General features: G+C 42.9%; 1 protein-coding gene across 1 annotated transcript; it reads left to right on the plus strand.

Moving 5' to 3' along the window:
- Nucleotides 1-526: 526 nt before the first annotated feature.
- On the plus strand, nucleotides 527-26,798 carry LOC117548462 (dynein assembly factor 5, axonemal-like). The gene is made up of 13 exons (XM_034219776.1): nucleotides 527-1,101; nucleotides 2,139-2,323; nucleotides 2,425-2,549; nucleotides 2,785-2,903; nucleotides 4,447-4,679; nucleotides 4,976-5,200; nucleotides 9,605-9,748; nucleotides 12,556-12,724; nucleotides 16,218-16,365; nucleotides 18,811-18,961; nucleotides 20,513-20,669; nucleotides 21,121-21,312; nucleotides 26,227-26,798. The coding sequence occupies exons 1-13, from the start codon at nucleotides 564-566 to the stop codon at nucleotides 26,370-26,372; spliced, it is 2,532 nt and encodes an 843-aa protein (XP_034075667.1). The 5' UTR covers nucleotides 527-563; the 3' UTR covers nucleotides 26,373-26,798.
- The last annotated feature ends 168 nt before the right edge of the window (nucleotides 26,799-26,966 follow it).

A 26,966-nucleotide genomic window follows, 5' to 3' on the forward strand; every position in this document is an offset into this window, starting at 1 on the left:
TTGTGACGCCAACTTTGTTCGGGCATTTCATTAAATGTAATATAGTAGGCTACTCCTATACAACATGTACAAACGTAACACATTATAAAGAAAATATAAACTGTACACTAGTTTACGAGTTCGTGTGTTTTATTGTTTTAGAGAAAATCTTAGTTGTTTACATTTATATCGATGGATAGGGAATTTGGCAAACATAATTAACCCAGTTAACATGAGTGTAGTTCCTGTGTATTATTGACCAGCAGACCAGCAAGGCAACACAAAACACATCAATAATTCAAAGTTATTAAACCACAGGTTTTCCTGAAATTGGGCTACAATGCCAAAATCGAAGCACAGATTGTGGACCTCTAAAATATAAACTTAAATTTACATCATTGTCTCTCCTGGAAACATTTTAAAACATAGATGTATCCGACAGTTAGATTCAAAGGACTAGAGAGCAGTAGCAACATAAAAGGTTTTGAGTGCAAATAAAGTTTGAGCTTTTGAATCGGAAGCTGTCGTAAAGCAGCCGTTTGTTTGTCGTGCAGCTGCAGGTTGCCATAACGACAACAGTCAAGATGGCAGCGATGGCGGCTGGAGATGAGCATGCTTCCTCTGAAATATTGAGAGGACTCGCCAGACATTTAAATTGTCTAAACGAAGACAATAAGTCGACACGGAAGAGGGCTCTGGAGCTGATAAAGAGGGAGACAGTAGATAAAGGACTTTCCAGCAGCGTGTTACAAGAGCTTTTCTCTGCCCTACTCAAGCCTCTCCTTAAATGCCTGTCAGACCCGATGGAAAGATGCAGAGAAACCGCACTAACAATGACAACAGAGTTTATTCGTTGTGTCCCTAAACCGGAGGAGTCGCTGCCTTATCTAATGCCCTGTCTGGCTCAGAGGCTCGGGGAGAAGGAGACCCTGGAGACGGCGGAAGAACTCCGGCTGTTGGCCGTGGAAATGTTGACTCTGACGGTGGAGGTGTGTGGGAAGCATTTAGCCCCATATCTCACAGACATGATCAACATACTGCAGAGAACCATCGTCGACCCGTTCCCAGATGTCAGGAGAGAAAGTTGCAAATGCACCATAAACGTGGCAAAGTCTCTGCCAGGTTGGTACAACTTTTGTTGTCGTCGAAAAAGTATGTAGTTGCCATGGTTCCGAAGCACGGACACCGACACGTGTGTTGAGTACGACAGAAACACTCGCTTTCTTACCGCAGTGAGGTTAGTGTATGTTGAATATTTGACAAACTTTAACTCCGGATCCAGCGGCCTTTTCTTACCACTGTCTTTGCCTCTAATGTCATTTTACAGACTGTTGGCAACCAGAGGACGCTCACATACGGGACCTTCAATCTAAATGGTCTTCCGCGTATGCGCACGCGGGTCCATATTGTTTTTTCAATAGATTCAACATCATGTGACTGTGACTCCAAATCTCAACTAATTATTATAACTTCTCAGAACAAATAAAACAAACCATTTTTATTTTAATGTAGTGCTTCTTCTGTTTTGCATGAATACTTTTAATGAAAATGCTACTGTTTTTTATTTCAAAGATTCAAAGGTGTTGTTGTCATATGCACAGTAGGTGTAGTTATGGCAATGAAAGATTACGTCCCAGGCTCCTTCATCAATGCAACATAGATATATAGACATACAACATACAATAATAAAAAATAGTGCAAAAAGAAACAGAATAGAAATAAAATAAAATAGTTCAAGAGAAGTAAACAATATATGTCTAACTTCATTTTATAAAGTCTTTCAGTACCTACAAAAAAAAAGACCTACAGTGCAGCATTGTATTACTACACTGGACGAGTAGATCACTACCCTTTTCATTGGATTCAAGTCAACATTTTATTTTATGTGAATATTTGACCAGTGGGACCTTTTGTTGAAAAGTAGTACCTTAATCCAAGTAATTTTGTATTAATTTAGCCTGCCTAATATTCTCTGGCAGGCAGTTTCCAAGCCGAAGGGCCCTTATTTAAATGCCCAGTTATCATTATTTATTTTTTGAAAACATAATTCCAGGATATATTCAGTCTCACACCTTAATGTTGATAATATATCAATGCATTACCCATCTCAACCGCAAACATTTAATGGACTGAAATTCATTTTATCTCCTTTTCTTCAGAGCACTTTCACATGCAGGCTGAGAGCCTCATGAAGCCTCTCATGCAGACGATTGCTCATCAACACTTACGGGTACGAGTCTCAGTCGTCGAAGCCACCGGGGCTGTCATTCAGCACAGCAACGGGAAAAACGTGGATGACGTGCTCTCTCACCTGGCTCAGAGACTGTTTGATGACTCGCCACAGGTTTGTTTAAAGCAACTATGCAATGCTAGAAGACCCACTGTGTGCCAATTAATGTACTGTTTATTAAGTTGCTCATATCTGATTTTTCTATTTTGTTCCAGGTGAGAAGAGCTGTGACTGTGGTCGTTGGTGATTGGCTACTTCAAATGAAAGACAGATACTCTTATTTCCACAAACTCGTCCCACTCTTGCTGACCTGTATTAGTGATGAGATCCCAGAAATAAGGTACAAATGGACATTGTTCTTATCCTTGATCATTATAAAAGGAAACACCATCTGTTTATATACTGCAATTTCTTCTGGTTTGTAGACAATTATTTGATAAATATCTTACAGAGGATTTAAAAGTGAAATGGAAACATCCAATAAATATCTACTATCTACAGTATATCTAAAATACAATGTGTTGCACTGGCAGATGGTCGGGACAATGATCTGTGTTTCCACTTCTCTCCTGCAGCTGTCTAGCTGCTGATTTATGGAAGCAGGTAGGCGCCCAGTGGGAGAAGGAGAATGAAGACGATATCAAGGACAAGTTAGACTTTCTTCTCACCCAACCTCCATTCTACCCACAAGGAGGTCAGTCACAGCATGGTTTGCTCTCTCTATTTAATCATTTATAAGCCTTATTATTTTATATCATATTATATTATTGTATATTATTAAAATATAATATTTAGTGTTTTCTAGCATCTATACATTTTCTGCTCCGTTTTTTTTATAGCATTTAAATGTCATGTTTGAAGCAGAGTGATTTTAAATGTAAATGTTCTAACCTGAGCAACATACACAAATCAATGTATGATGAACTTAGTTGATGGAAGGACTTCACTGTACCTAAGACAGACCCGATGTTTCCTGGGGGAAACTTGGCAGAAAATCCCTGGGATCCAGTTTAAGCCTAGGCTACCGACTCAGACTTTCTTACACTAAGATTATCTTATTAAAATAATTATAAAGGTGAAGTTTTAAGGAAAGGTTTCTGAAGTCTGGTAGTTTAATAGTGGAGAGGTTCCTGCTGGTGCATTGTCTTCGCCCCATGCATATTTAGATATAATTATAAACGTATATTTAAATAATTATAAAGGTATATTTAGAATATAATTGTTATCTCTACCTCTTTGCTGAATCAAATATCTCTCTTTGCTCTGTCTCTGGCTCTCCGTGGCTCCAGCATCAGTCATCACACGTGCATGCATTGATGAGTGTGTGCATGCATGTGCTTGCATGTAATGGGTTAATTTCCTATGCTTTGCATTCTGGTTGAAGACCCTATATGAACTGTATGTGTCCCACAGCTACACATGTGACAAGGTGGATGGATATGGGCTCTGCCTGGGCACAGGAAAGGGAAGGGAAGGGAAAGGAAAGGCTCTCTCTTTCTCTTTGTCTTTCTCTTACTTGCCATCATAAATCTGCCGGGCCTCCCAGTGTGAAGGGGTCACTGTCAAACAGTGAGAGACGACCTGAAAGGGGCTTGTTTAGTCTTGTCCTAGTGTGGTTCTCTGATTTATATCTGTCTTCCTTTTAGTCCCTTCTTCCTCTCATTAGTGTGCCTAAAGGAGAGAAGAACAAGGTGGGACCGAGAAAGAGGAGCGGGGAGCAAGGGTTGCTGGATTTCAAATGTAAAGGACTGTTTAAGAAAGTGTTTCACTTGCAATGACAAGTGCCTTGCGAGGAAACCATAACCGTAAAAAAAGGAAGAAGAAGATTGGTAGACAAAGTGAAAAGTTAGAAACCTGGAAATAAGTCATATGTATTGTTCTGTAAATGATGTTTCTAGAGCTTGTTTGCAGTCTATATTGTAGTTATCTATACGAACTCTCAGAAAGGTTTGATATAGTGACCAAGGAAGAACGATCTGGAACCAAAAAATGTGTTGCAAGGACTGTCAAAAACAAGGTGTTTGCTGACTTAATCAAAAAGGCATTCAGATACCTTTTATGATAATCAACATCTTACCCACCTCGGGGAGATTAATCAAGGTCATTCAGGAAAACAAAGACATTCACTAATTGAGAAGAATGTAGTTGGAGTGAGAGCAAATGAATTCTTCAAAAGTTGATCTGTAACAGTAGAAGAGTATACATGTGTTTGAAAACATGAACTTTTTCTCTTCCAGTGGAGCGTCCAGGGCTTGGCTGCAGAGAGCTGGTGGTGAGACACCTGGGTCGGCTGGTGCCGGCCATTAACAACGATATAACGGACTGGCTGGTGCCCACGCGGGTCAGGACCTCTCAGCTGCTCTCCCTGCTGCTGCTCCACGCCGAGGACCACAGCATCCAGCATCTGCAGCCCCTCCTGGCCATCCTCTACCGCGCCAGCACCGACGCAGAGAGGGACGTGGTCAGCAATGTGAGTCCCAGAGAGCTAGTCACACATCATACTGTATTTCCTGTTTTGGATCAGGTTTGGTTTAGTAAAGCTCAAGACCCAATAAAACAATTTCATTTATAAACAGGCAGATTAATTTCAGGACACATCTGTTGAACTTCAGCACAGCTCAAGGACTTGGGATGCACCTGTTTACATAGGACGATTCTGTAGATCTTTGATGTGTGGGAGGTTAAAAAAGTGGATCCTGTCCTTCTTTCCACTCGTTCATGCCTCTGCTTCTCTTCTCCTCTCTCTCTCTCTGTACCAACATCTAGAGCCTGGCAGCTGCTAAACTGTTGGGGACCTTTGTCCCTCCTGCCGTCTTCCTCAAGCTGCTGTTGGATCATGTGACAAACCTCTCCTCTTCCTCTCACCCCTGGGCCCCCCTCATGGTGCTGGCTGCGGTGCTGGGAGGCTGCTCCAAACCCCTCCTTAAACCACATCTCCAAGAGATTGCCAACAAACTGGCCCAGCCCGACGTCTGCCAGGAATACCAACAGGTCAGCAGGGAGAAGTTGGGTTAGATTGTGCTGATCTGTTTTTACCTTATTTACCTGAGGATGACTGCTCTTGGCCAGTAAAGCCATCCGCTGCATTCCTACGCAGTAAAACCACATCTCTCTACTGTTGTTAAATTGAATGAGGTTGCAGCAGGTCAGCATTTCACTGCGGGAGGGTAAACAGTTGGCTGGTACATTTGTTGAAATACATCAGACTTGTTTTGATGACGGATTTGCCAAGTTTTTGTTCTTGATTCACCACCTCAGCTGTTTTCTTTCCCAGTCTTGTTAGGTGATCTTAACAATGTCATAGATGGTCATTGTTAGGGCTGCTCAATTAATCGTATTTTAATCGCAATTACGATTATGGCTTGCAACGATTCCGAAAACAACGTAATCGAAATTAAAACAATTTTTTTTTTATTATTATTTTTATTTATTTTTTTAAATACTTTTTTATTGGTTTTTCAGTTGAATTATACTTAAGTTCAGGGTAATGAACTGTTAAAAGCATACTGTTTTTCTCCAATAAATTGATGTTTTCAAAGTAAATGGATAATCGTTTTTAATAATCGTGATATCAATTATTGACCCAAATAATCGAGATTATGATTTTTGCCATAATCGAGCAGCCCTTGTCATTGTATACACTCTCTGTGGATGCAATGGTCATACTTTATATATGTTGACATTTGTCCCTTATGGAAATAAGTTTCATGATAAGATGCCTGATCTCTTTAAAGGGTTTGTGTCAAAGAGCCTACAAGTCTTTTCAACAGCACCACTGTACACATGGTTAGTTTAGTGGGTTCGCTTTTGAGTCATTTTCTAAAATGCCGATTTTGATCAAGTGACAGTGCGGCCACATGGTGGTTTTCAAATCTAACATTACAAGTCTCTGGTCACAGTGACTTCCTTCACATGCATATATGAAATGTGCTCCCACACATAACTTTTATTTTATGGTTGTAACTTGCATAGCAGCAATGATTACAAATTCCATTTGAGCTTCTCTGCAAATAGTCTACCAGTGGAAAAGTTTCATGGGGTTCGGAGCAGCACTGCTTCCTTTTCTCTTGCTCAAAATATGTTTCCCTTTCAGAATCAAAATAACTGAGCTATTTTCTGATACAGCTGCACTACTGACCCACCTATAACCATGACCCCAACACCCCCTCCCAGTGAGGCCTGCAAGAATGTCCTCCCTGGGATAATAATAACAAAAATCCACCAATTTCTATTGACCCTCGCATGGTTACTCTGACCCCTCGGAGCAACCGTCAGCGCATAGCCTTTGTTTAGTTTTTTATGTGTTAGGTCTGCACCGGACTCTGGTTCAACCACGGCATTAAAAGAATCCCTGAAATCTCAAAGCCTTCCTGGTCAAGGCTGGTGATAAATGGCAGGGAATTTGACCCCCTGTGTCCTCCCTCGGTGCGATCCAGCGAGGTCACCCAGAGAGGGAGAACTAACAGAACGGGACAGTTTGTCACACAGATGGAGGCAGACCTCTGCTTCCTCTCAGTCTGTTTCTCCATCTATCTCCGTGGGCCATTCTCTCTGTCTCTGTTTTTGATGGAAAAGGCATGTTGTGTTTCAATAACTCACCCAGACAAAGCACCTGCAACTTTCTTCGACAACAGGCAGGGTTCATACGTAGCAGGGCGCAGGGCCAAGTCACTGTGTAGCTGTTAATAACACCACTGTGACAGGAGCACCTGCATCCCTCGTTCTCTCTGGGATCACATACTGACCCTGAATTGAGTTATCTTCCCTCAAAGTGTCTCAAAACAAAGTGTTGCTTAGCCCTGAAATATTTTTTTTGGAACTTGTTTTCTTATTTAATTGTGGTTTTAATTTCTTGCAAACTTCCAAACATAGACATTGGAATAGTGGACCTAGTTCTAATGTTTAATTTCATCTTACCTTTTTTGTTTAAATAAGGGTTCTATAAAACTTGCAAGATATGTGTGTTTGGATCCAAGTGGAAAAGAGTTATTTGCCACTTGACCCTTGAAAAGGAAGAAAAAACGTTTGTCTTGGACAAAATTAGGCCCGTTAAGAAATGAAATATAAATATTCTTCAAAGTGAACAGAGGCAGGAGGAGCGGCGGGGCTCCGTGGGGAGTTTGGCGAACAAGATGAAGATTTGCAAACTGATATATGATACTTATGCAGTGCTTAACCACGCTGACTCTTTAAAGTCCCTGTTTTCTTTTCTTTTTTTCAGTAGGGGGAAAAATGGCCTATAAAAATAAATGACAGATTCTCGATGAATAATATTATTGTTCATAAATTGAAGATGATGTCAAGGGTTTGAGGGGAAATGAAAGGAGAGCCAGTGGTCAGAAAAGCCACTGTGTTCTGAGGTACCCTCTGTAGGTTATAAATGGCCGTGTTTGCTTATGAATCGCAAACAGGTTTCTTTTTAAAGTGGTGTTCCACAGAGAATGAACAAATCCCCACCATTAAACACACACCTGAGTGTTGCTGTGTTGTGTTTAGCCATGGTGACCGGGGCATCACAATATCTGCAGGGCTGAAGTCAAATAGTAAAGATGGTACCAAGAGAGAGGAAGAAAGGCATAAAGATGGGACCTAGCAGTGAATTAGCGGGCACATTTACAACCTTGCTTGTTAACAGTTAATATGCTGTCTTGGTGAAACTGTAAGAAGTGCCTTCAGTAGCCTAGAGGGACAGAACAGCAGGAGAGTGAGGAGAAAAGAAGGCTCTGTGTCTTTTCATCCCGTCTGTGTATGGAGAAACGTTTGCACTTGTGTCACAGCGACCACTATTGTGCTGAATAAACACACAGTACATACGGCCATACATCAGCATGTCTACTGCATGCCTGCCCTTTGTCATGAGTGACAGCTGCGGACTGCTCCCTGCTCCACTGAACGACAGATGAAGAGAGGAGAAGAAAGGCAGCATAGCAAACTTTACCTTACTGCGAGGGGTCGGCATCCCATGCACCGCCAGTGTTTGTTTTCCTGTTGCCATAGCAACATCAGTAGCTGTGAGGAGTGGGCTCCCCACTGGATAGGAATCCATCGGCTGGTATGGCTTCTGTGGAGTCGTGCTTGTGTGTGTGTGTGTAATGGATGTATCCAGTGGTGGACAGATGCACACACTCTGTGCAACGAGGCCCCTGGAGCGTGCCCAGGCCAATGAAACCAGGTGTATCTCGCCCGGCTCCAGGTGTCCACCTAGTCATTACACTGCACCACTTTTTCCGCTCTCCCTCTCTCTCTCTCTTAGCCAGCCCTAATGGTTGTTTTCTGTGTATAATATGCATGTCCGCGTATGTATACGCTAATGGCTATGTCTGCCACTGTTTGTCACGTTATTTCCACTTCTGCCTCCCTGAAACTCAGACTATGTTTATGTGCCAGTGAATGGCTTGGCTCATCAATGACTGTGTGAACACATTCAAACAAGAAAGCACAGTGCAGTGGGCGAGCTGGGAGTCTTGGTTGTTCAGGGCTGCGTGAACGTTTAGTTTAGCCTCAAACTGCTTCAGGAAAAATGTGTTTCCACACTTGGCTTACACCCTGGACTCAAGATACGCTAGCAAGATTTTCTCCAGTGTGTGCTCAACATTCTGTTGCTAAATGAAAACATTTGTATATTTGGCTTGCAGACTGAAAGTCCATTATCGCTCTTTTTTATTTTAAAACCCTCTGAGCATCTTTACCTGGCTTGACAACTGTTTTCCTTCAAAATGAGCGCCAAGCTACTCAAATGTGTGAAAAGAGAGTGCGCCCCCCAGTGATGGAGCACTGGTATTTATCTGTCGAGCTCAGTGAGTGGTGTGTTTTGAATGAGGGGGCATGTGGGGAGGTTACTCACACACTTGAGTCCCCCTCACAAGACCAAAGTAAACACCTGGATGAGTCTTTAATGGCTCTTAACTCTCCACATACAAAAACACACACCCTCTCTAACTCACACACACTTACCTTCCATCTCCCCCTCAATCCTCCAGCCCACCCCCTGGCATCCAGCTCTAATGACAGGCAGTGAGAAAACAGGAAGAAAGGCCATGATCCCAGTAATGGCATAGAAATTAGCCGCCGCCCCGCGTCTTTGTCTAACCATGAGCTCACCACAACACTGGCTGACAAGTGACAGCAATCTCACACACACTCATGTCTGGAAAGTTCTCACTCTGAGTTATTGTATTTTGTCAATCACTCACAGTTATTTTTTGTGTTAAAAAAGAGGCCTGTTTAACTTCTTGTGATGGTGTTCTGTGGAAGACAAAGTGGAGCAATAAAATAAGTTTGTGAGGTCTGAAGTGCAATCGGGTTTATTGATAGACATGGCAGACGTTCAAATGCTTGGAGCACTCACATGTGTGTATAACCAGATTATAATTAATATGTCTTTCTCCTTCCCAGGTTGTGTACTTGGAGCAGTTGTTGGGCTGTGTGGATGCACTGCTGTGTCAGAGCGAGTCAGACTGCAGTGCAGTGAGCCTGCAGCTGCTGCAGGTGCTGGTCACTGTCCAGAGCCTCTGTCCAGAGCCACATCTCAGCGAAAAGGTGAGAAAACACAGCTCAACATTCAAAAGATGCAATCGCAGATACATCCCCTATGCAGCCTAACCGTCAATTAGTTCCACGTGGGTAAACAACAACAACAATGTTCTACCTTGACATGGCATTTTTCTTTGTACCTTCTTTCCCCTTCAATTTAAGTTTCCCATCCTTTTTTTATTAGAATGGTAAGGAGGTTTTATGAAGTAAGAGAGCTATTTTAGGAATGTCAGCATTTGGACAGGTTCAAAGTGGGCATGGCTAACTGTATGATTACCCACTTAGCCAGGGGAGCTGAAATTGCACCTTTGGAGTGGAACTTTAAATTCAGTTCTGGGTGAAAGGAGGCGGGTGCAAGGTAGGGGGAAAGAAAGAATGAAGTAAAGGAAAAGTACAGGCGGGGAAAGGTGAGTTGCTCTTTAACAGGTGTGTGTCATCCACATAGGGGTGCAACAACTAATCGACTTAATCGATTACAATCGATGACCAAATTAGTTGCCAACTAATTCAGTCGTCGATTCGTTGGTGACGTCATCGCATGTGTTTTACGCGCCGTTAAACTCCAACGTTATTGGTCTTTTTATCGGTACTGGAGACATTTAAAAAATATATGTCATGTATTATTGCTACAAAAACATTATATCGCAGTCTTAGTGTCACCAACTCGTTTCTAATATGCAAAAAGACAAACAAATGCGTCTATGATGTATTTTCGATCAGACGAGATCTCTCTCCCCCGTCTGTGTGCGAGGGGGCGGGGCAGTTTACACACACGCAGCTGCTACATGCAGCAACACACTGCGGAGATGGCGGAGAGAACGCGCTCCAAGGTGTGGTTAAACTTTACCCGTCTCGATGTGGAGAATGCTCGTTGCCAAAAGTGCAATAAGAGTTTAGCATGTGAGGGCGGTAACACGAGCAATTTGTCTAAACATTTAGCAAAAGTGCTCCACATTCAGACGAAGAAATGTACCGAGTTCGACTGTCTTTCTAGCAGCTCTGTAGCCCCCCCCATCCACGAGGAACGTTTCCACGTCAGGTGTTATGTATGCTAGCAGCAACACACGGAGTTAACTACATTATACAAACATGGGTTAATGATTAGAGGTAACTGAGTTATTTAGTTTGTTAAAGTTTCAGCTATTCTGTTTACAGTTCTGTCATCACATTATTTAATACGATTTGTTAAAACACTGTTGTTTCTTTTGTTGTGAAATATTATTTATTTAATTTAAATTGAAAGCAATGTTAGTTTTGTTCAGAATGTGTTTAGTTAATTTAATAATATATGTATTTTTGAATCAAGTATTAATCTTTATTGTCTTCATTGTTAGTTTCCACATGCCTAAAACAACCTCAAGCTACATCTAAAAGTTGATGGCTAAATAAGAGCGCTTGAGAAATTGTGCAAGGCATACAGTAATAGTCCGAATAGTCGATTAATCGTTTCATTAATCAATAGATTAATCGATTATCAAATTAGTCGTTTGTTGCAGCCCTACATCCACACAGTTCCATGTGTGGCTCCATGACGCCTCCTCAGGCCACAACAGCAAAGTGATTTCCAAGTAACAAGCTCTCATGTTGTGGTCAGCCTCTAAATGCAAAGGGACGGACAGGAACAGTGATAAGTCAAGCCAGCGGTATCTGAGGCCAGCATGTCGCCTAACTGCTTGTCGCCGTAGGAGACTAATGACAGGGATAGGAGCGGGAAGGGATTGGCAGAGATGCTTACCAGACACCACACACCAGTGCGTGTGTGTGTTTACGTCTGTCTGCACTATGCATCACTGTGTGGAGCCGTGTTAGACAAGAGATGAGAAGGAATGGATTAAGGAAAAGAGAGGGAGGGTGAGAATGGCCTTGGGCTCAGAGGAAAAGCGGAACTTGTTTTCCCAGAAAGAGGGCAAGAATTTCCCATCACTGGACAGCTCGGGGTTGTCTAGCTTCCTTCAGAAGGGGCCGATCTGTGACTCAGACATTGTCTCAGTCCCTGTCCATCCCTGAGGGACTATGAGGGGAACTATGGAGAGCCCTACAGGGTCAGTTCCCCTGCCCTAAAGAGTCAGCTAATTATTTACTCTGCTTTCTCTCTTTCTTGCCTTTCCCCCCCCTGCTCAGCTGTGTGTGTGTGTGTGTGTGTGTGTGTGTGTGTGTGTGTGTGTGTGTGTGTGTGTGTGTGTGTGTGTGTGTGTGTGTGTGTGTGTGTGTGTGTGTGTGTGTGTGTGTGTGTGTGTGTGTGTGTGTGTGTGTGTGTTGTGTGTGTGTGTGTGTGTGTGTGTGTGTGTGTGTGTGTGTGTGTGTGTGTGTGTGTGTGTGTGTGTGTGTGTGTGTGTGTGTGTGTGTGTGTGTGTGTGTGTGTGTGTGTGTGTGTGTGTGTGTGTGTGTGTGTGTGTGTGTGTGTGTGTGTGTGTGTGTGTGTGTGTGTGTGTGTGTGTGTGTGTGTGTGTGTGTGTGTGTGTGTGTGTGTGTGTGTGTGTGTGTGTGTGTGTGTGTCGGTTCCTGTGCCTTTGTGACATCCTGTGTATTTTGTTTCGAAGGGGTTTTATGTGTTAGACCTTGTCATGTCTGCAGTGTTGTTCTTCCCATGGGTTCACACGATGGGTCTGCCTCCCGTGTGAGAATTCCTGAAATTACAAGCAAACTGCTATAATTGTTCAACTTTAACACAATACCCTCTGCTCTGTTATCACTTTTTCTCATCAACTCTTCGTCTCTGTCTCTTCGTCTTTTATTTGATTAACTTCTACAAAATGTAATGTTGCAGGTTAAAAAATGTTTAATTTAATTTCACCTATCCCTCTCTCCCACAGGTGTTGGAGAGTGTACAGTGTTTGTGTAAGGTGCAAGGTCTGTACTCAGTGAAGGATCTCTATAGACAACATATGCGCCAGCTGCTGGACTGGCTGTCGGCCTCTGTCAACACCTGGTCCAGTTACTCCCCGCAGAGACTCCAACTGCATATCATAGTCATACAATCAGGTGAGAAGTGAAGCCTGAATGTGCACAAGACATTGCCAAATGATACAGAAGGTGCTGAAATCTGCACGTATAGAGACACAATAAAGTCAGAAACGTACAGTAAGGTTTGGCTCCCAAATCACCTGTTAATGATGGAGAAAGCTCTACATCATCAGTCATCATTCTGCACATGATCATTGGATCCATTTAACCTCACGTTGGTTGAGACTGTATAATCTCCATCTTGTTTTAAACCTTACTTCATGTTGTAGTTGTCAAGCCAATCTTTCCTCAACTTGCTCAGACTCATATTACATCATATTTTAAGCCTCAAATTGTTTGTCCTGTTCACACCTGATCCATCATCAAGATCAAAACCAGCAGCACAGGTTCTCTCTTGTATGATCCAGATTGTTTATAGAAGTTGTTTGTAATAAGATAAGATAAGAGGTACTTTTTTGATCCCAAATTGGGAAATGTGTGCATTGCAGCAGCATAAAAAACAACAGAACAAGGCATTGCACATAAGTAGAAATTAAAGAGTAGAAATAAACTATTCTAGAATTTAAACATCTCAAAATAGAATTAAAACAGCATTAAAAAGTAGAAAATATACAGTAGATCGTGAAGATAAAACAAATCTATAAACGTTGAAAGGCTTTAGACACACTATAAATCAGGATATTATTTACATCAGTGGGGGGGGGTGTGTGTGGGGTGCAGCAGCAGATTAAAAAGCTGTGACCCTTTCTTTGGTGCTGAGACTTCCCGTTACCTCTGTCTATACAAAATAATCCTCCATCATCAGCACCTCTCTGTGCCACACTTTCATCTCCATCTCCTTCTCTGTCCCCCTCCCCTCTATTTCTAAATGACTCTGCAGCTGGTTACCCCTCTAACACACACACTCCCATGGCTAACTGACCAGTCCATTCTAAGTCCACTCAGTGATCCATATGCAGGTCACCACATCAAACGGCACCACAGCCGCCTGCTCTTGACCTTCCCCTAGATCAAGGCTACTTTGAAGTTGTGTGTGTGTGTGTAAGCTTCCCTAGGTTTCATTCCTACAGATATGATCTTTGGTCCCTTAACAGGACCCTAGCACTTTATGTCGGCAGCTGAACAGAAAGCGTTTGGCTCCTTTGTTTTATGTGCACATGAGTCAGGGAAATCAAACCCCTGCTGAACAATTGGCGGTAGTCAATGTGATAACTGAGAATTGTTCATTTTGCTTGCTCATCAGCTCCTCACAGACTCCATCTGCGCTTGTTGAAGATAATAATTATTATCGCTCCTCACAGTCCTTCAGCTGGTGTGAGAATGATTGATTCATTGTCTCTGTAGATTTGAGTGCCTTGCTCAAGGACAGGATATATGTTGATGTTCTGGGTAAGGCATAATTAGGAGTGATTGTATGTGTGTCTCTATTTCCTATCACTGGCTTGTCATATCCTTAGTGTGGCGACTAGCAGATGTCACCTTTATCACCCATGGTTGAATGACACACCCTTTGATTCCCACATTCTCTCTCTTTTTCCAATATCTGTTCATGCCATTGGTCTCCACCCAGTCTCAGGATTTCCTCTGTCTCCTCTCACATCTGAACAATTGATAGTCTGAAAAGAGCATTGGCTCTAATCAGTCTTTACAAAAACACAGATTACTATATATAGCTCTGTAAACATGCAGTCAGACTGTTGGAGGGTGTGTGTGTGTGGGCGTGAGTGTAGCTGGGAATACTTTCATAGTGAGTTTCAGGTTTTCCCTGTACACTTGTATAGAAACACTTTGTCACACAAAGGCCTTTTTATGTGTCATTTCCTCAGAGCTCTTTGTCACTGTCTCCTCATCCATCTCTCAATAACTGAAGCCCTCTGGTCAGTGATAAACATAAAGACAGTCTTTTGTCTCTACAAGCTCTTTATTGTTTAGCAATATAGTTGGTCTGGATGAAGAAGAATTAAGGAAAGGCATCAAATATAGAGTCTTTGCTCAGGAAAGGAACATACCTTATAATAAGAATGTAGTGGTTAGGCTGAAATAAGGAGTTACTGTATGAATTAATGTAATTTGACTGTTGCCCCAGCAAGATGGCATAGTTGGGAAGACTGTCTAAACAAAGGAGGTCCAGACACTGCTAGAGTGACATTAAAGTTTTCGCAATAGTTGGGGTTCCATTGACTTAATGGTTCCATATGAACTAACCCTACCACTCTTTTGCCATAGTAGTAACATCAGAGATGGAGTACTCAAGTCCTGGACTCGGACTCGCGCACTAATTGACACGACTCGGACTTGGACTCGTGAATTATCGCGTAAGCTGACTTGGACTCGGACTCATGAATTTTTCTCCCCACGATGACTCGGACTCGACTTGTACATTGACGCTCTGACTTGGACTCGGACTCGAGCAAGTTTTCTCTGGAGTCTGATGTCCTCTATCCTGGCGTGTGCACCTGTGAGGCGAGTTCAGGGACTGGGCCCCGCTATTCCAGTCTAGAGATGTCTAGAGACACACTCCGCATCGTGCTGTATGCTTTCACACATTCTGCTTCCACATTGGAAAAGAGCAGTGCAAAATGCTCGTTATGTGGAAACAATATTGAAGAGAAGGCTCCGTAACACATTACTCTAAGGATCGAGTTCAGACATAGAGGCTGTCTTGAACACTCTCATCAGAGTAACGTGATCTAATCAATACATAAAGATTCAGCCGATAACACGAAAGCACATGGCTACTTAACATGCAGAATGACTTTTGCATGCTAAGTAGCCATGTGCTTTCTGGGGCTAAATCTTTATTAGTAAACCGATTGGTAAAAGTTCCTTCAAAATAAGAGTCCCGATCTTATTACTATCAAAAAATAAAAGTGCAAAAAGAAAACTTTACCATAGGAAAATATTGGCATACAAATATAATCACTTCTCTAAAAGGTAACTCATTTTAAATATAGTTTATTTATATATAATAATAATATGAATATTAGTAATAAGCTTTATATTTGTATAGCACCTATTACAAGAATTGTAGCCAAACTCCCTTCACAGCAATTCAATAGACAGATTAGTATAACATGACAGGATAAAAGCAATGTAGAGGAGCAGCTACATTTCAACACATATATCCACGAAGATTAATACATGAAGACTTGTGACATAGACTTGACTTCTTAGGTGACTCGGACTTGGACTCGAACACAGGTAATGATGACTCAGACTCCACTCGGACACTCCTTGGGTGACTTGGACTCGGACTCGAACACAGGTAATGATGACTCGGACTCGACTCGGACACTCCTTGGGTGACTCGGACTTGGACTCGAACACAGGTAATGATGACTCGACTCGGACACTCCTTGGGTGACTCGGACTTGGACTCGGACTCGTCTACGACTCTCCCTTGGTGACTTGGACTCGGACTCGAAGAGTGGTGACTCGAGAGTGACTTGGACTTGTGAATTGGTGACTTGACTACAACACTGAGTAACATACAACTGTTTGTCTGTTATAGGTCCAGTGATTGGGGAGTTTGTGAGCCAGTTGATGCCTCTGCTGTGCTGCTGCCTTCAACCAGACAGAGACATAGAGATGAGGATGACCATCTTCACAATGCTTGCTAAGTTGCTACTAGATGCAACAAACACACTGGATTCTCAGGGGTGAGTGGTGCACATACACACAGAGCAAATGATCTCAAACAAAGTCACACACACAGCAGCTGACTTGTCCTAGTTAGTCATCACTTGAGGTCACATTGGGCTTAATTTGTTTGGGTTTTACTAGTCTCCAGTTTTCCAAGTCATCGTTATAAACACAGCGCATATTTTTTTAGAATTTTTAGACCTCACATTAACCTGCAAGTTAGCACCTCAGCCACAAGTAACCATGATCAGAAAAAGGCACACAAAAACCACAATAGTGTAATTTGCCTGAGGTCATTGTTACTCTATCACCTTCTTTAGGACTGGTGGTTGATTCAGGGTCATAAGATAGATGAACTCACTAAATATAAGTCCCATTTGACTTAACATGGTTCATCTGGGAGTATTGGTTACAGTAACTCAAAATATGTTTTTTTTTCTTTCCAGCATACTTAAATTATACCAAAGGCAATTTATGTCTGAATTGTTTCTTGATGATTTAGTAACACCTTTAAATGTTTATTGGCTAATTAATGATGAAGGATAGGCGTGAAGTCTGACACCCTGAGAGAAGCTCCCGTCTTTGGGGTCTTTCTGACTGCGTCCCCCCTCACCGTTCAGTGTCCTTCGATCCCTCAGCTGTGCAGCTTTCAGGCTGGACTCAGAGCTCTAATCTGAGGGAATGTATTACGCCTGAGGCCCTTTCCAGCTGCTGCTGTCCATCAGAAAGACAAACCTTATCCATTTTGTTTTCCATGGAGACATCTGTGCAGTGTGTAACTAACGCTTAGCCTTCAGCCAAGGGAGGACTCGTAGGTGTTTCCAACAGTGAATGTAAGGGATAGATGTTGGCATGAGTCTGGCGGCAGTGTAAAGAATATAAGACAAAATAATAACCTGTCAGCGAAAAAAATTGCATAAACAGAACATTTTGCCACCTTTGCCAAAAACGTGGAAATTGGAACTTTGTTCAGCTTTCATCAGGTTATTTTATCCATAAATGTGCACGTTAGACAAAAGGAGCCTCTGTCTCTTCCTCACTCTCAGTGCGGCCACCTGTGCTGCGAACTGCTTCTCTCGTTCCTCAGCTATATCTCCGGGGATCACAGGACCATCAGCAGACAGAAATCATGTTACACCTTCAAAAGGTTTCAAACAAATGCTTAACTTACAGTATGTGGGGCTGTGCGGTCTGCCATAATATTTCCATTCATACTCCTCTTATCCCTCTATTGATGATTTATGGCCCGATCCTTGCTCGGCAGATTGTATCACACACACACACACACACACACACACGCGCTATCTGTCATCAAGACGACAATGATAGTTATAGAGAAAACCTCTTCTCTTTGTTCTACAACCAAAATGTCATAATGACAGCTCCAATATATAACAAGCAGAAAGGGAAAGTGTGTGTGTGTTGGGATGAAAGGCACACACACACACACACACACACACACACACACACACACATAATGTCTTTGTTTTATGTGGATTTGTGTGCTGTGATTAAAAAGCTGGATGTGAAATGTAAGTAGAAGGTGTAAGAAATGACAGTTCATCCTCTTTCCCTAAGATGTGGTGGGCAAAAATGATGGAGCGTGTGCTTTCATGCACGTGTGAACTGCATCAGGCACCCGTCTTTAGTCTTAATTTCAGCTTTCAAGACATAAAACAAGAAAACTGCTAGTTCTGTGAATTATTTATAACTTAAATCAAATGAGATTACCACTATTCTTTTATAAGGCCTTAAAGGCTAGACCCTGTAGTATAAAATATAATCACAATGGTAATAAAATAAGTATAATGCTAATGTGTGGATAATCATCAATTAAATAATCAAGCTGATTAACTGCATTCCAGTGTTGCCTAACAAATGTTACTAAATGAAATATTGTGTTAAACATAAACGTATTACACTGCGTGTATGCATAGACATACAAGTGTCTTTTTTTCCTTTGCACATCATCCCTGCTTGGTGGAAACAATTTCTTTCCATCTCCTGGCCTCCTTCATGATGAGCTTTCATCACCTGTCAAAATGAAAAAACTGAGCTAGCAGTACAGTGGCACGCAGTCTCCCCCTACTGGCACTGAAGCAATACAGCACATTTGATTCAATGTCATGAGAAGTTAGTTGTGACACCAGCTGAACAGCCAGAGGCGAAGAGTTGGTTTGGAGCAAAAGGCCAGTCTGCTAGTGTGTGAGAGAATGTCAGAGGGCCTAAGCCAGCATGGAAAACAGAGAAAAGGGAAAGGCAGACACCCAGATGTTGCACTCCTCGCCCCCCCCCCCCCCCCCCCTCATCCTTCTGCCTTACATCAAGTGTTGGAACATGAGCTTGGTATAGCCCTTTTTCTTGTAGTAGCACTCCCAACAGCTATTATCGTTAGCGTGTCCTCAAAATGGCTTCCTCTGCGATGTTCTGTCGCCAGACTTTACTCTCTGCCCTCTTCCCAGGCATTTCCGTGACGAGTCAGAGAAGTTCCTGTGTGACGTCTTGCTTCCTAACCTGGTGTGGCGGGCAGGCCGTTCTGCAGCTGCCGTCCGCACCTCTGCCCTCAGCTGTCTGCTGGCCCTGCTGCATGGAGGGGCCATCGCACCTGGACAGGTACACACACAGAGGACGTGCGCAAATATAAACATGACACACAGGGGTTACATTTGTTTCCACCTGTGCAATGCAAAGGGACCCATGAGCATTGAAAGCTAACACAGTATACGAAAGGTCTACAGAACGCACTACTGATCTCCAATCTGCAGAAACACTTTCATTGACCCAGCTGTAAAGGCATTCTTTTAACCCACAGGGAGTTGACATTTACTTCAAATTCTCTGTTTTGTCCATTTCACATGAAAATAGATGGTCCCACTTGGCCATTTCGGAAAGTATATCGTCAGCCATCTTTCTCCCCTTGGCTGAAGGAGTTGGCCGCGGCAGGTAGCAGGTGTACGCGGGGGCAAGCAGGTTCACATACCTTTGTCCCCCAGGAACAATGCTTCCACTGTTCTGGGCTCCGGTTGTTCGTAGAAACTATCACCGAGATATGCTCTTGCACCTGCCTGCCGGAGCATGTGCCCAGTTCCAGTATGTGAGCTAGCACACGCACATCTGGCTGAATGACCAGTTATCATCGGCTCACACTCCGCTTCTTTTCACACGTCTTTAACTATAAGGTTAAGCAAACAGCTGGGGGACAATGTGAGCAGGTGTGTGGGTGTGCGATCACATTTGTACCATCTAATGGCACCCAAACGTCTTCATAAGAATAGAACATCTGGAAAAGGGCCGACAGGGCTGTGTTCCCCTCTGAGTTGGGGTTCAAAATGTGGTTAAAGCAGAGGTGAGATAACCGTCAGAACGTTATATGTGTGTATTTCCACAGGAAATCAAACAGCTTTTTCATTTAGAAGGACAGTGTTTCCTCACTACTCCCTGTGATAACAATTAGTAGCTCCAGTTACACTTGGCACCCTCATCACTGATGTAATGCCGGATAACTCCTCTGCCAAATGTTCCTCCTCTTTCTGTCTCATTCTTTCCCTCTCCCCTCAATCCCTTTTTTACTGTGTTGCGTGGTTTCAATAGCAAACAGGCAGGATGACAGAGGGTTTTGCCATTAGCTAACAGTCATTTCACCTTGTTTGTCCATTTCCTCTGCTTCTCATCTGTTGGTGTGATGAAAACATCGGTCTGCACTCTACATCTGATGATGGGCTCCATGCCCGTGTGTCTTTATAAACTGATCCAGAGCTGATGGGAATCTGTCATGCTTTGAGTGATATTTCACTTTGGAACCAAAATTCCCATAAATCCAAAAAGGAATAATAAAATAAGTGTTAATCTTTCCGAAGGATGTTTTTTTGCTTTCACTAACTAGCCTTGTCTTTGCTACTTCTCATTGACAATTGAGGGGTGCAAAGAACTGGATAGAAGAAACATTTGAGAGGGTTTTGGAACTCAAAGGAAGTAGTCCTGACCGAAATGTCTCAAAGCAATCACTCCAGTCAGTTTCCATTTACCATTAGGGAAATCTTCACAATAACAAACTTTGCACAAAAACACCTTTTCAACTGTTGAATTAATTGCATTCATATATATAATTGTATTATTTGTACTTTGAGCTTGCCATTATTGATCTGTATGCTGGCCGGTGTGCAGCTGCTGTGTCTGGAGGAGAAGGTGAGTCCCCAGGTGTTGTCGGCCCTGGAGGAGGACTCTCAGATGGCCCGGCTGCTGGCCTGTCGCTCCCTGTCCACCATACTCCGACTTATAGGAGCCAGTCTGCACCCTGAGGCCCTCAACAAGATCTACCCCGGTGGGTGCAGAACTAATGGATGCACCACACTTAACACTGACATTTACACTTTGCAAAAATTGCTGTAGATTACATCACAATTAATGTACATATGTATAATATTATAACAATGATTATAATGAGGATAGAACTAAAGCAATTTACCCTCTTAAAGGTCACCTATTATGCAACATATTGCATAATAGGTACATAAACATGTGTCCCCGCTGTGTTGGGAGTGGCTCCTTATTTTCATCTAAAGTAAAAGACAGAGAATCAGCACTTTTGAAACAGGGCTGAAACAGAGGGGTTTATGGGATGCTACAATGATCTGTTTGGTATTTCGATCCAAACACTTCAGAGACATGTTTTTTATATATCTGAGAACTATTATATATTGATGAAAAACAGGATAATAGGGGACCTTTAATAGACGAACGTTTTTGAGACGTTTTGTTGTGTTTCCCCACAGTGCTGCTGAAGCGTCTGGACGACAGCAGTGAGGAGGTGCGCAGCGTGGCCCTGCAGGCCCTCGGGCTGTGGCTCTCCAGCCTGACCAAAGACTACCCCCCCGAGCTCTATGCTGCTCATCTGCAGCTCCTCTTCCAGCAGCTCCTCCTGTACCTCGACGACCCCGACGACTCGGTGCAGGGCCAAGTGCTCGGTGAGACTGGAAGGGGTGTTTTAATCCTGCAACCTCAGATATGAGGGTGGAGTGTTGCGCATGATGGTAGCCTAACTGAAGATTATACACATGAGAGATAAGAGTGTGGGTCTTTTAAAAGTGGACACAAACGTTTATTTTTCCATATTTTCTCTCTGTGGGAGTACCACAGATTATCCTTCTACTCTTTATGATTCCCAACATGTTGATGACAACCATTACTCTTGACAAAGAAAGCCAACTCTTTTTCTTTTGTCCTTTGATGCGCTGTTGACAATCCTTGATACCAATGCGGATAAGAATAAGGAGAGATTGTCAAGATAACATACTCATGTGAATATACTGTAAATGACTTGAAACGATTATGTGATACGGTACGGACCTCATGACCGTGATCATCTGATAAGCGTTGCTGGAAGTACAGACAGTAATAATTGTGAAGGTGAGGTCACCATGAAAGCAGAGCTTAGCCATGATGATCCGCAGACCAGCCAGCTGTTTCCAAGAGGCTCACAGATGATGAGAGGAATAAGGGGTATCCTCTATCAAACACTAGATGATTGCCTGGCACGCTGCCAGCAGATCCCCCCCTGTACTTTATTTCAAAAGCGCACTGTTATCCTTGCTTTTATCACCAAAGCAGCTTCAGCAATTCTTCTTTCCAAAGCAAGCCCTTACAAGCTAAGCAGGAGGTTGGCCTCAAACGTGAAACACAAGATCCAGATTTGGATTAGCACCCACCTCAGAGACACCATAGACACGGATTGGACATCACCTACAGGTCTGAAAAGAGAAAAAACAAGTGCCTTCAATCTGCATTTTTTTCAAATAGCTAACATGGCAACTCCCATGGTTGTATGAAGAAGTCCAGTTTATGGTCTCAATATCCAGTTTCAAGTCAAGAAGGCCAAACTTAAGACTTCAAAACAGTAGTATACAAACCTATAGGTGACATCATGTCGACTTCTTATATAAAGTATATAAGGGAGACACTTCACAGGTTAATATGTGAGCTCTGATATATTATAAGCTCCTTTGCCAGTTCACCTGGTGTAGAGTCAGATGTTTGTGTGGCAAATCTCTGCCTCCCGTACCAGATTCTCCTTTAAACACCGAACAGTCCCGCCTAATGGAAACCACATGGGGATCCCCCTTCCCCTCGCCGCCTTTCCAAATCTTTCCTCACGCCCATCCTGCTCAATCCCTTTGTCTTTTATCCATACTTTGAACTTGTTGATCTCATTCCCAGTGTTTTCAGACAGACCCGTAGCTGTGTTTTTATTGAGGTATCAATGGAAAGACTTATTGGCTTTTTCTGAAGTGTGTAACCGGTGCTCAGCTCCTCTGGACTTCCACTCTCTCCCTCTCTCATGGATGTTAGCTGTCATTACTTCTGACACAGTGCAGGTGACACTGATGCCTTAGCCAGTCCAAAGAGGCCTCTCTACAGGATCTCTCATCTTCATATGGCTAGTGATAGAGGGAAAGAAAAAACAAAAGTGAGGAGAAATCATTCACACACATTTACCAGCTGCAGCTACGAACTCTGGCCCCGCAAAACAGCTTTGAAAGCGTTTGAAGGAATCTTTTTTGTAGCCATTGGTTATCAACATGACGGTCACTTTGACTACTGTTGGCAGAATAACACATGTAGATCAGCTTTATGAGACGCCTTCGCCCACATACAAAGGCTGTGTATTTCTTGTACCGAGTGATTTTCCATAATGTTCAGATGCTTTTTCAGGATTTCTTTTGAAAAACACTCGGGCAGAATACTTCAGCACATCAGGCCCTAACAGTGAAAATATATCTGAGCCATTGTACCGGCTACAGTAGATCTGCAGACAGCTCAGAGTCTCTTTGTGAAATAAGATGACCTCACATCTTGCTGAGTGATCGTGTGCATCTGACAGCACCCGTAACCGCCTGTGCCGCAAATATGGAAGCATTCCTCACTCTCATGCATGGCTCTGTTTGAAGATTTCTTTGTTCCTCCCCCCCTCTCTTTACTCCTCTCTGTCTCTTTGTTCCTCTTAATAGTTGATCCTATTCTAATGCTTCTTGAATTTCAAACGCATATCTGTAAAGTGGCTTGATGTGTGCAGCATGTCCTGACATCTCCTCCCTCCTTTTCTCACTCTCCACCCTGATAATCCCACCATCCTGGCAGCCCGGCTGCTACCTGCTCAGTCACAGTTGGCACGGGTATAACTCACTTCTCACAAGCCCTCATTGTTCTCCTCGTATTCAAAGTCCCACCACCCCACCTCTATGCCCTCGGAGTACAGTATACACAAAAGCTAAAATCCCCTCCATCGCCTTGAAGAACAGAGGCGGGTATCAGATGATGAGTTTACATGAGCTAAGTCATCCTGAGTGGCGGCATGTCACCACTGGGACAGCACTTCTGCATTGTGGTTTCGGAAGCATTTACCCCTTGACAGCGTTCACGTAATTCAATATACTCGAGAAAATCAGCAGAAAGTGGGAGGAACATTTTTGAACAGATGATTATTGCCTTCAAGTGGAAGGAAAGTGCATCTGCATTGTGTGACTGGTGTACTGTAGTTCATTACTGCCATCTGCTGGTGTACTGACACCTTTTTTTTAAACTTTTTTACTAATAATATCAAGTTAAGATATTTACTTGTACCAGGTTAAAACGAAAAAACTTAATTTAACATTCAAAGTAAACATGATTTTATTGTGCCTGAATGTGAATAAGTGCATTCAAATGTTATATAAACTCTTCCGCCCCTGTTTTAAGGAGATAAATGTACCTCATTGATGGTCAATACCAACATGGAAGAAGTAAAAACAGGACATGGAGTCAGGATATGACCATCAAACCCTTTCATTCCCCGGAGATCCCCATCGTTGGTTGTAAACTAACTCTCCCATGAAGAATTAGGCTTCAAATCAAATCAAATCAAAGTTTATTTATAAAGCACATTTAAAAGGGATTTTTGGTCGGGCCAAAGTGCTGTACATGTAATAAATACTACAATCACTTAAAAACACATTACTACATTCATAATAAAAGACAATCAATTAGAACTGATATATAAAAAACACAGGGAAAAGTCAGGAGTCGTGCTCCGCTCTGACTAAAAGGCCAGGGAGAAGAAGTGTGTTTTAAGAGTAGATTTAAAAACCCCTAGGGTATGGGACGACCTCACATGGAGGGGCAGAGTGTTCCAGAGCCTGGGGCCAGCTGCTGCGAAGGCTCGGTGCCCTCGGGTTTTGAGCCTGGTCTTGGGCACTATCAGCAGCAGCTGGTCAGCAGACCTTAAAGCTCTGGCTGGGGTGTAGCGCTGGAGGAGTTCAGCTATATAGGCCGGAGCCAGCCCATTTAGTGCTTTAAAAACAAATAAAAGGATTTTTAAATCAATTTGGAACCGAATTGGAAGCCAGTGCAATGAGGCCAGAATTGGGGTGATGTGGTCACGCTTTTTGTGGCCAGTGAGTAGACGTGCAGCTGCGTTCTGCACTAGCTGCAGGCGTTTAATTGACGCCTGGTCCATACCCACATACAGAGCGTTGCAGTAGTCCAACCTCGAGGTAACAAAGGCGTTAATAACCCTTTCCAGGTCTTTAAAAGATAAAAACGACTTGGTCTTGGCCAATAGTCGTATTTTAAAAAAGCAGGTTTTGACTACGCTGCTGACCTGCTTATCGAATTTAAAAGCGCTAGGTCACTCCAAGGTTCGTGACAGAGGGGAGGATATTATTTTTGAGGGAGCCCAGAATATCAACCTGGAAGGCTGGAGGTTGGGGTCCAAAAAAGATAACCTCAGTCTTGCTCTCATTGAGGGTGAGGAAATGTTGGCTCAGCCAGGATTTGATCTCTGCTAAGCAGTTCATCAATAGCTGTAATGAGTTGTCATTTGAATTGAGTGGCAGATATATCTGTACATCGTCGGCGTAGCAGTGGAAGGGGATGTTGTGTTTTGTGAGAATTTAACCTAGGGGCAGTATGTACAGTAGAAAAAGGATGGGGCCCAGAATCGAGCCTTGGGAAACCCCACAGGTAAGAGGGGCTTTGGCAGAGGAGAAGGCACCTAGCTGCACTGAGAAGCTACGGTCTGTCAGGTAGTACCTGAACCATGCAAGGGCAGAGCCTGTGATGCCTGCGGACTGTTCAAGCCGTGACAACAGGATGCTATGGTCCACAGTGTCAAAGGCAGCTGTCAGGTCTAACAGCACCAGGACAGCTGGGCTGCCTGAGTCGGCGGCTAAGAGCAGATCATTAAAAAACTCTTAAAAGGGCTGTTTCAGTACTATGCATGGGTTTAAAGCCAGACTGAAACTTTTCTTGGATGCCATGCGTGGTTAAAAAAGACTGCAGCTGGGCGTAGACTACTCGCTCCAGGGCTTTAGATGAAAAAGGTAGCTGGGAGATGGGCCTGAAATTTGCGAGAATGGAAGGGTCGAGATTTTTCTTTTTAAGTAGTGGCTTGACCACGGCATGTTTGAAGGCAGCTGGGACACATCCTGAGCTAAGAGAGGTGTTTATAAGTAATAAAATACTTGCTCCAACTGATTCGAAAACATCTCTGAGAAAGCGAGAGGGAATGCTGTCTGAGGTGCAGTTTGTCGGCCGCAGGTGCATGACTACATCCGAGAGAGAAGAGAGGGATACAGGCTCAAAGTGGTCGAGGACAGCAGGGCACAGAAAGGGAGCAGAATCTGGGGTAGCCTTAGAGCAGATACTTTTTCAATAAAAAAATGTAAGACACTTATCACAGAGTAGTCGATGGCACAATTGGAGAAACATCACAGGGATAAATGATCGAGTTGAGGCTTAAAGGATTTTCAAGATCATGTTACAGAATAATGAGTATTCCTTTGTTTGTGTACAATTGTAACTCCTGTCCTTTTTGTGTTTGGTTTTGTATCTGTTTGTTTGTCCAGAGATCCTGAAGAAAGGTAGCTCAGTCCATCCGTCACTTCTGCAAAGGGAGGCGGAGGCGGTGAGAGACAAACAGCGGAGTCCTCTCTACTGCGACCAGCTGCTCCAGCACATCAGCTCTCTGCCAGCAGGGGCAGGAGCAGATTAATCCATTAATGTGCCTTACTTCAAAAAAATGTTCTCTCCTCACATTTTGAACCGTTTATGAACAGCCTATTACAACATGCTGGAAATAATATGATGGTGCATTTTCTCTTTAGGACTTGTTACCCTTAACATTACCTGATGTGTATTTGCCTTAAATGTATCATTCCTCATGGGGTGAGTAGGTGATCTCTGGTTTGTCTTTTAATTCAGAATGTCTCCTTCTCGATTGGTTAAAGAAGAGTTGTTTTGCTTTCATTTCTCTTATGTAGTCCTTGTTCCTATGAACAGTTTTAATGAAAACAACCCCAGTGTGTTTAAATGTGTTATTAATGTACTGATGAGTCTTCTTTGTGCCTTCCTGCACCCAAACTCTCAGCAAGTTGTGATTGTTGTCTTTAAAATAAATAAAAGAAATTATATTCTTAAATAGTATGTCAATATATTTTAAAACTATATAAAAATAATAATGGTTTTAGGTCCTGTAGACATTGTGAAAACCAGTATTTTTACATAAAGTCACTTCACCTTTATTGGTTGCATCACATGGCAATGGGCTAGTTCCATTTTTATTTGGAATGCTCTGACCTAAATATGT

Source organism: Gymnodraco acuticeps, unplaced genomic scaffold (assembly GCF_902827175.1).
Source record: "Gymnodraco acuticeps unplaced genomic scaffold, fGymAcu1.1, whole genome shotgun sequence".
NCBI classification, from domain to species: Eukaryota; Metazoa; Chordata; class Actinopteri; order Perciformes; family Bathydraconidae; genus Gymnodraco; species Gymnodraco acuticeps.

What these genes read in the sequence shown, in the direction of transcription:
- LOC117548462 (XM_034219776.1), top strand. Translation starts at nt 564, where the DNA reads ATGGCAGCGATGGCGGCTGGAGATGAGCATGCTTCCTCTGAAATATTG. An exon ending in GATGAGATCCCAGAAATAAG is followed by an intron (nt 2,550 to 2,784) that starts GTACAAATGGAC and finishes TCTCTCCTGCAG; the next exon opens with CTGTCTAGCTGCTGATTTAT. An exon ending in TCCATTCTACCCACAAGGAG is followed by an intron (nt 2,904 to 4,446) that starts GTCAGTCACAGC and finishes TTTCTCTTCCAG; the next exon opens with TGGAGCGTCCAGGGCTTGGC.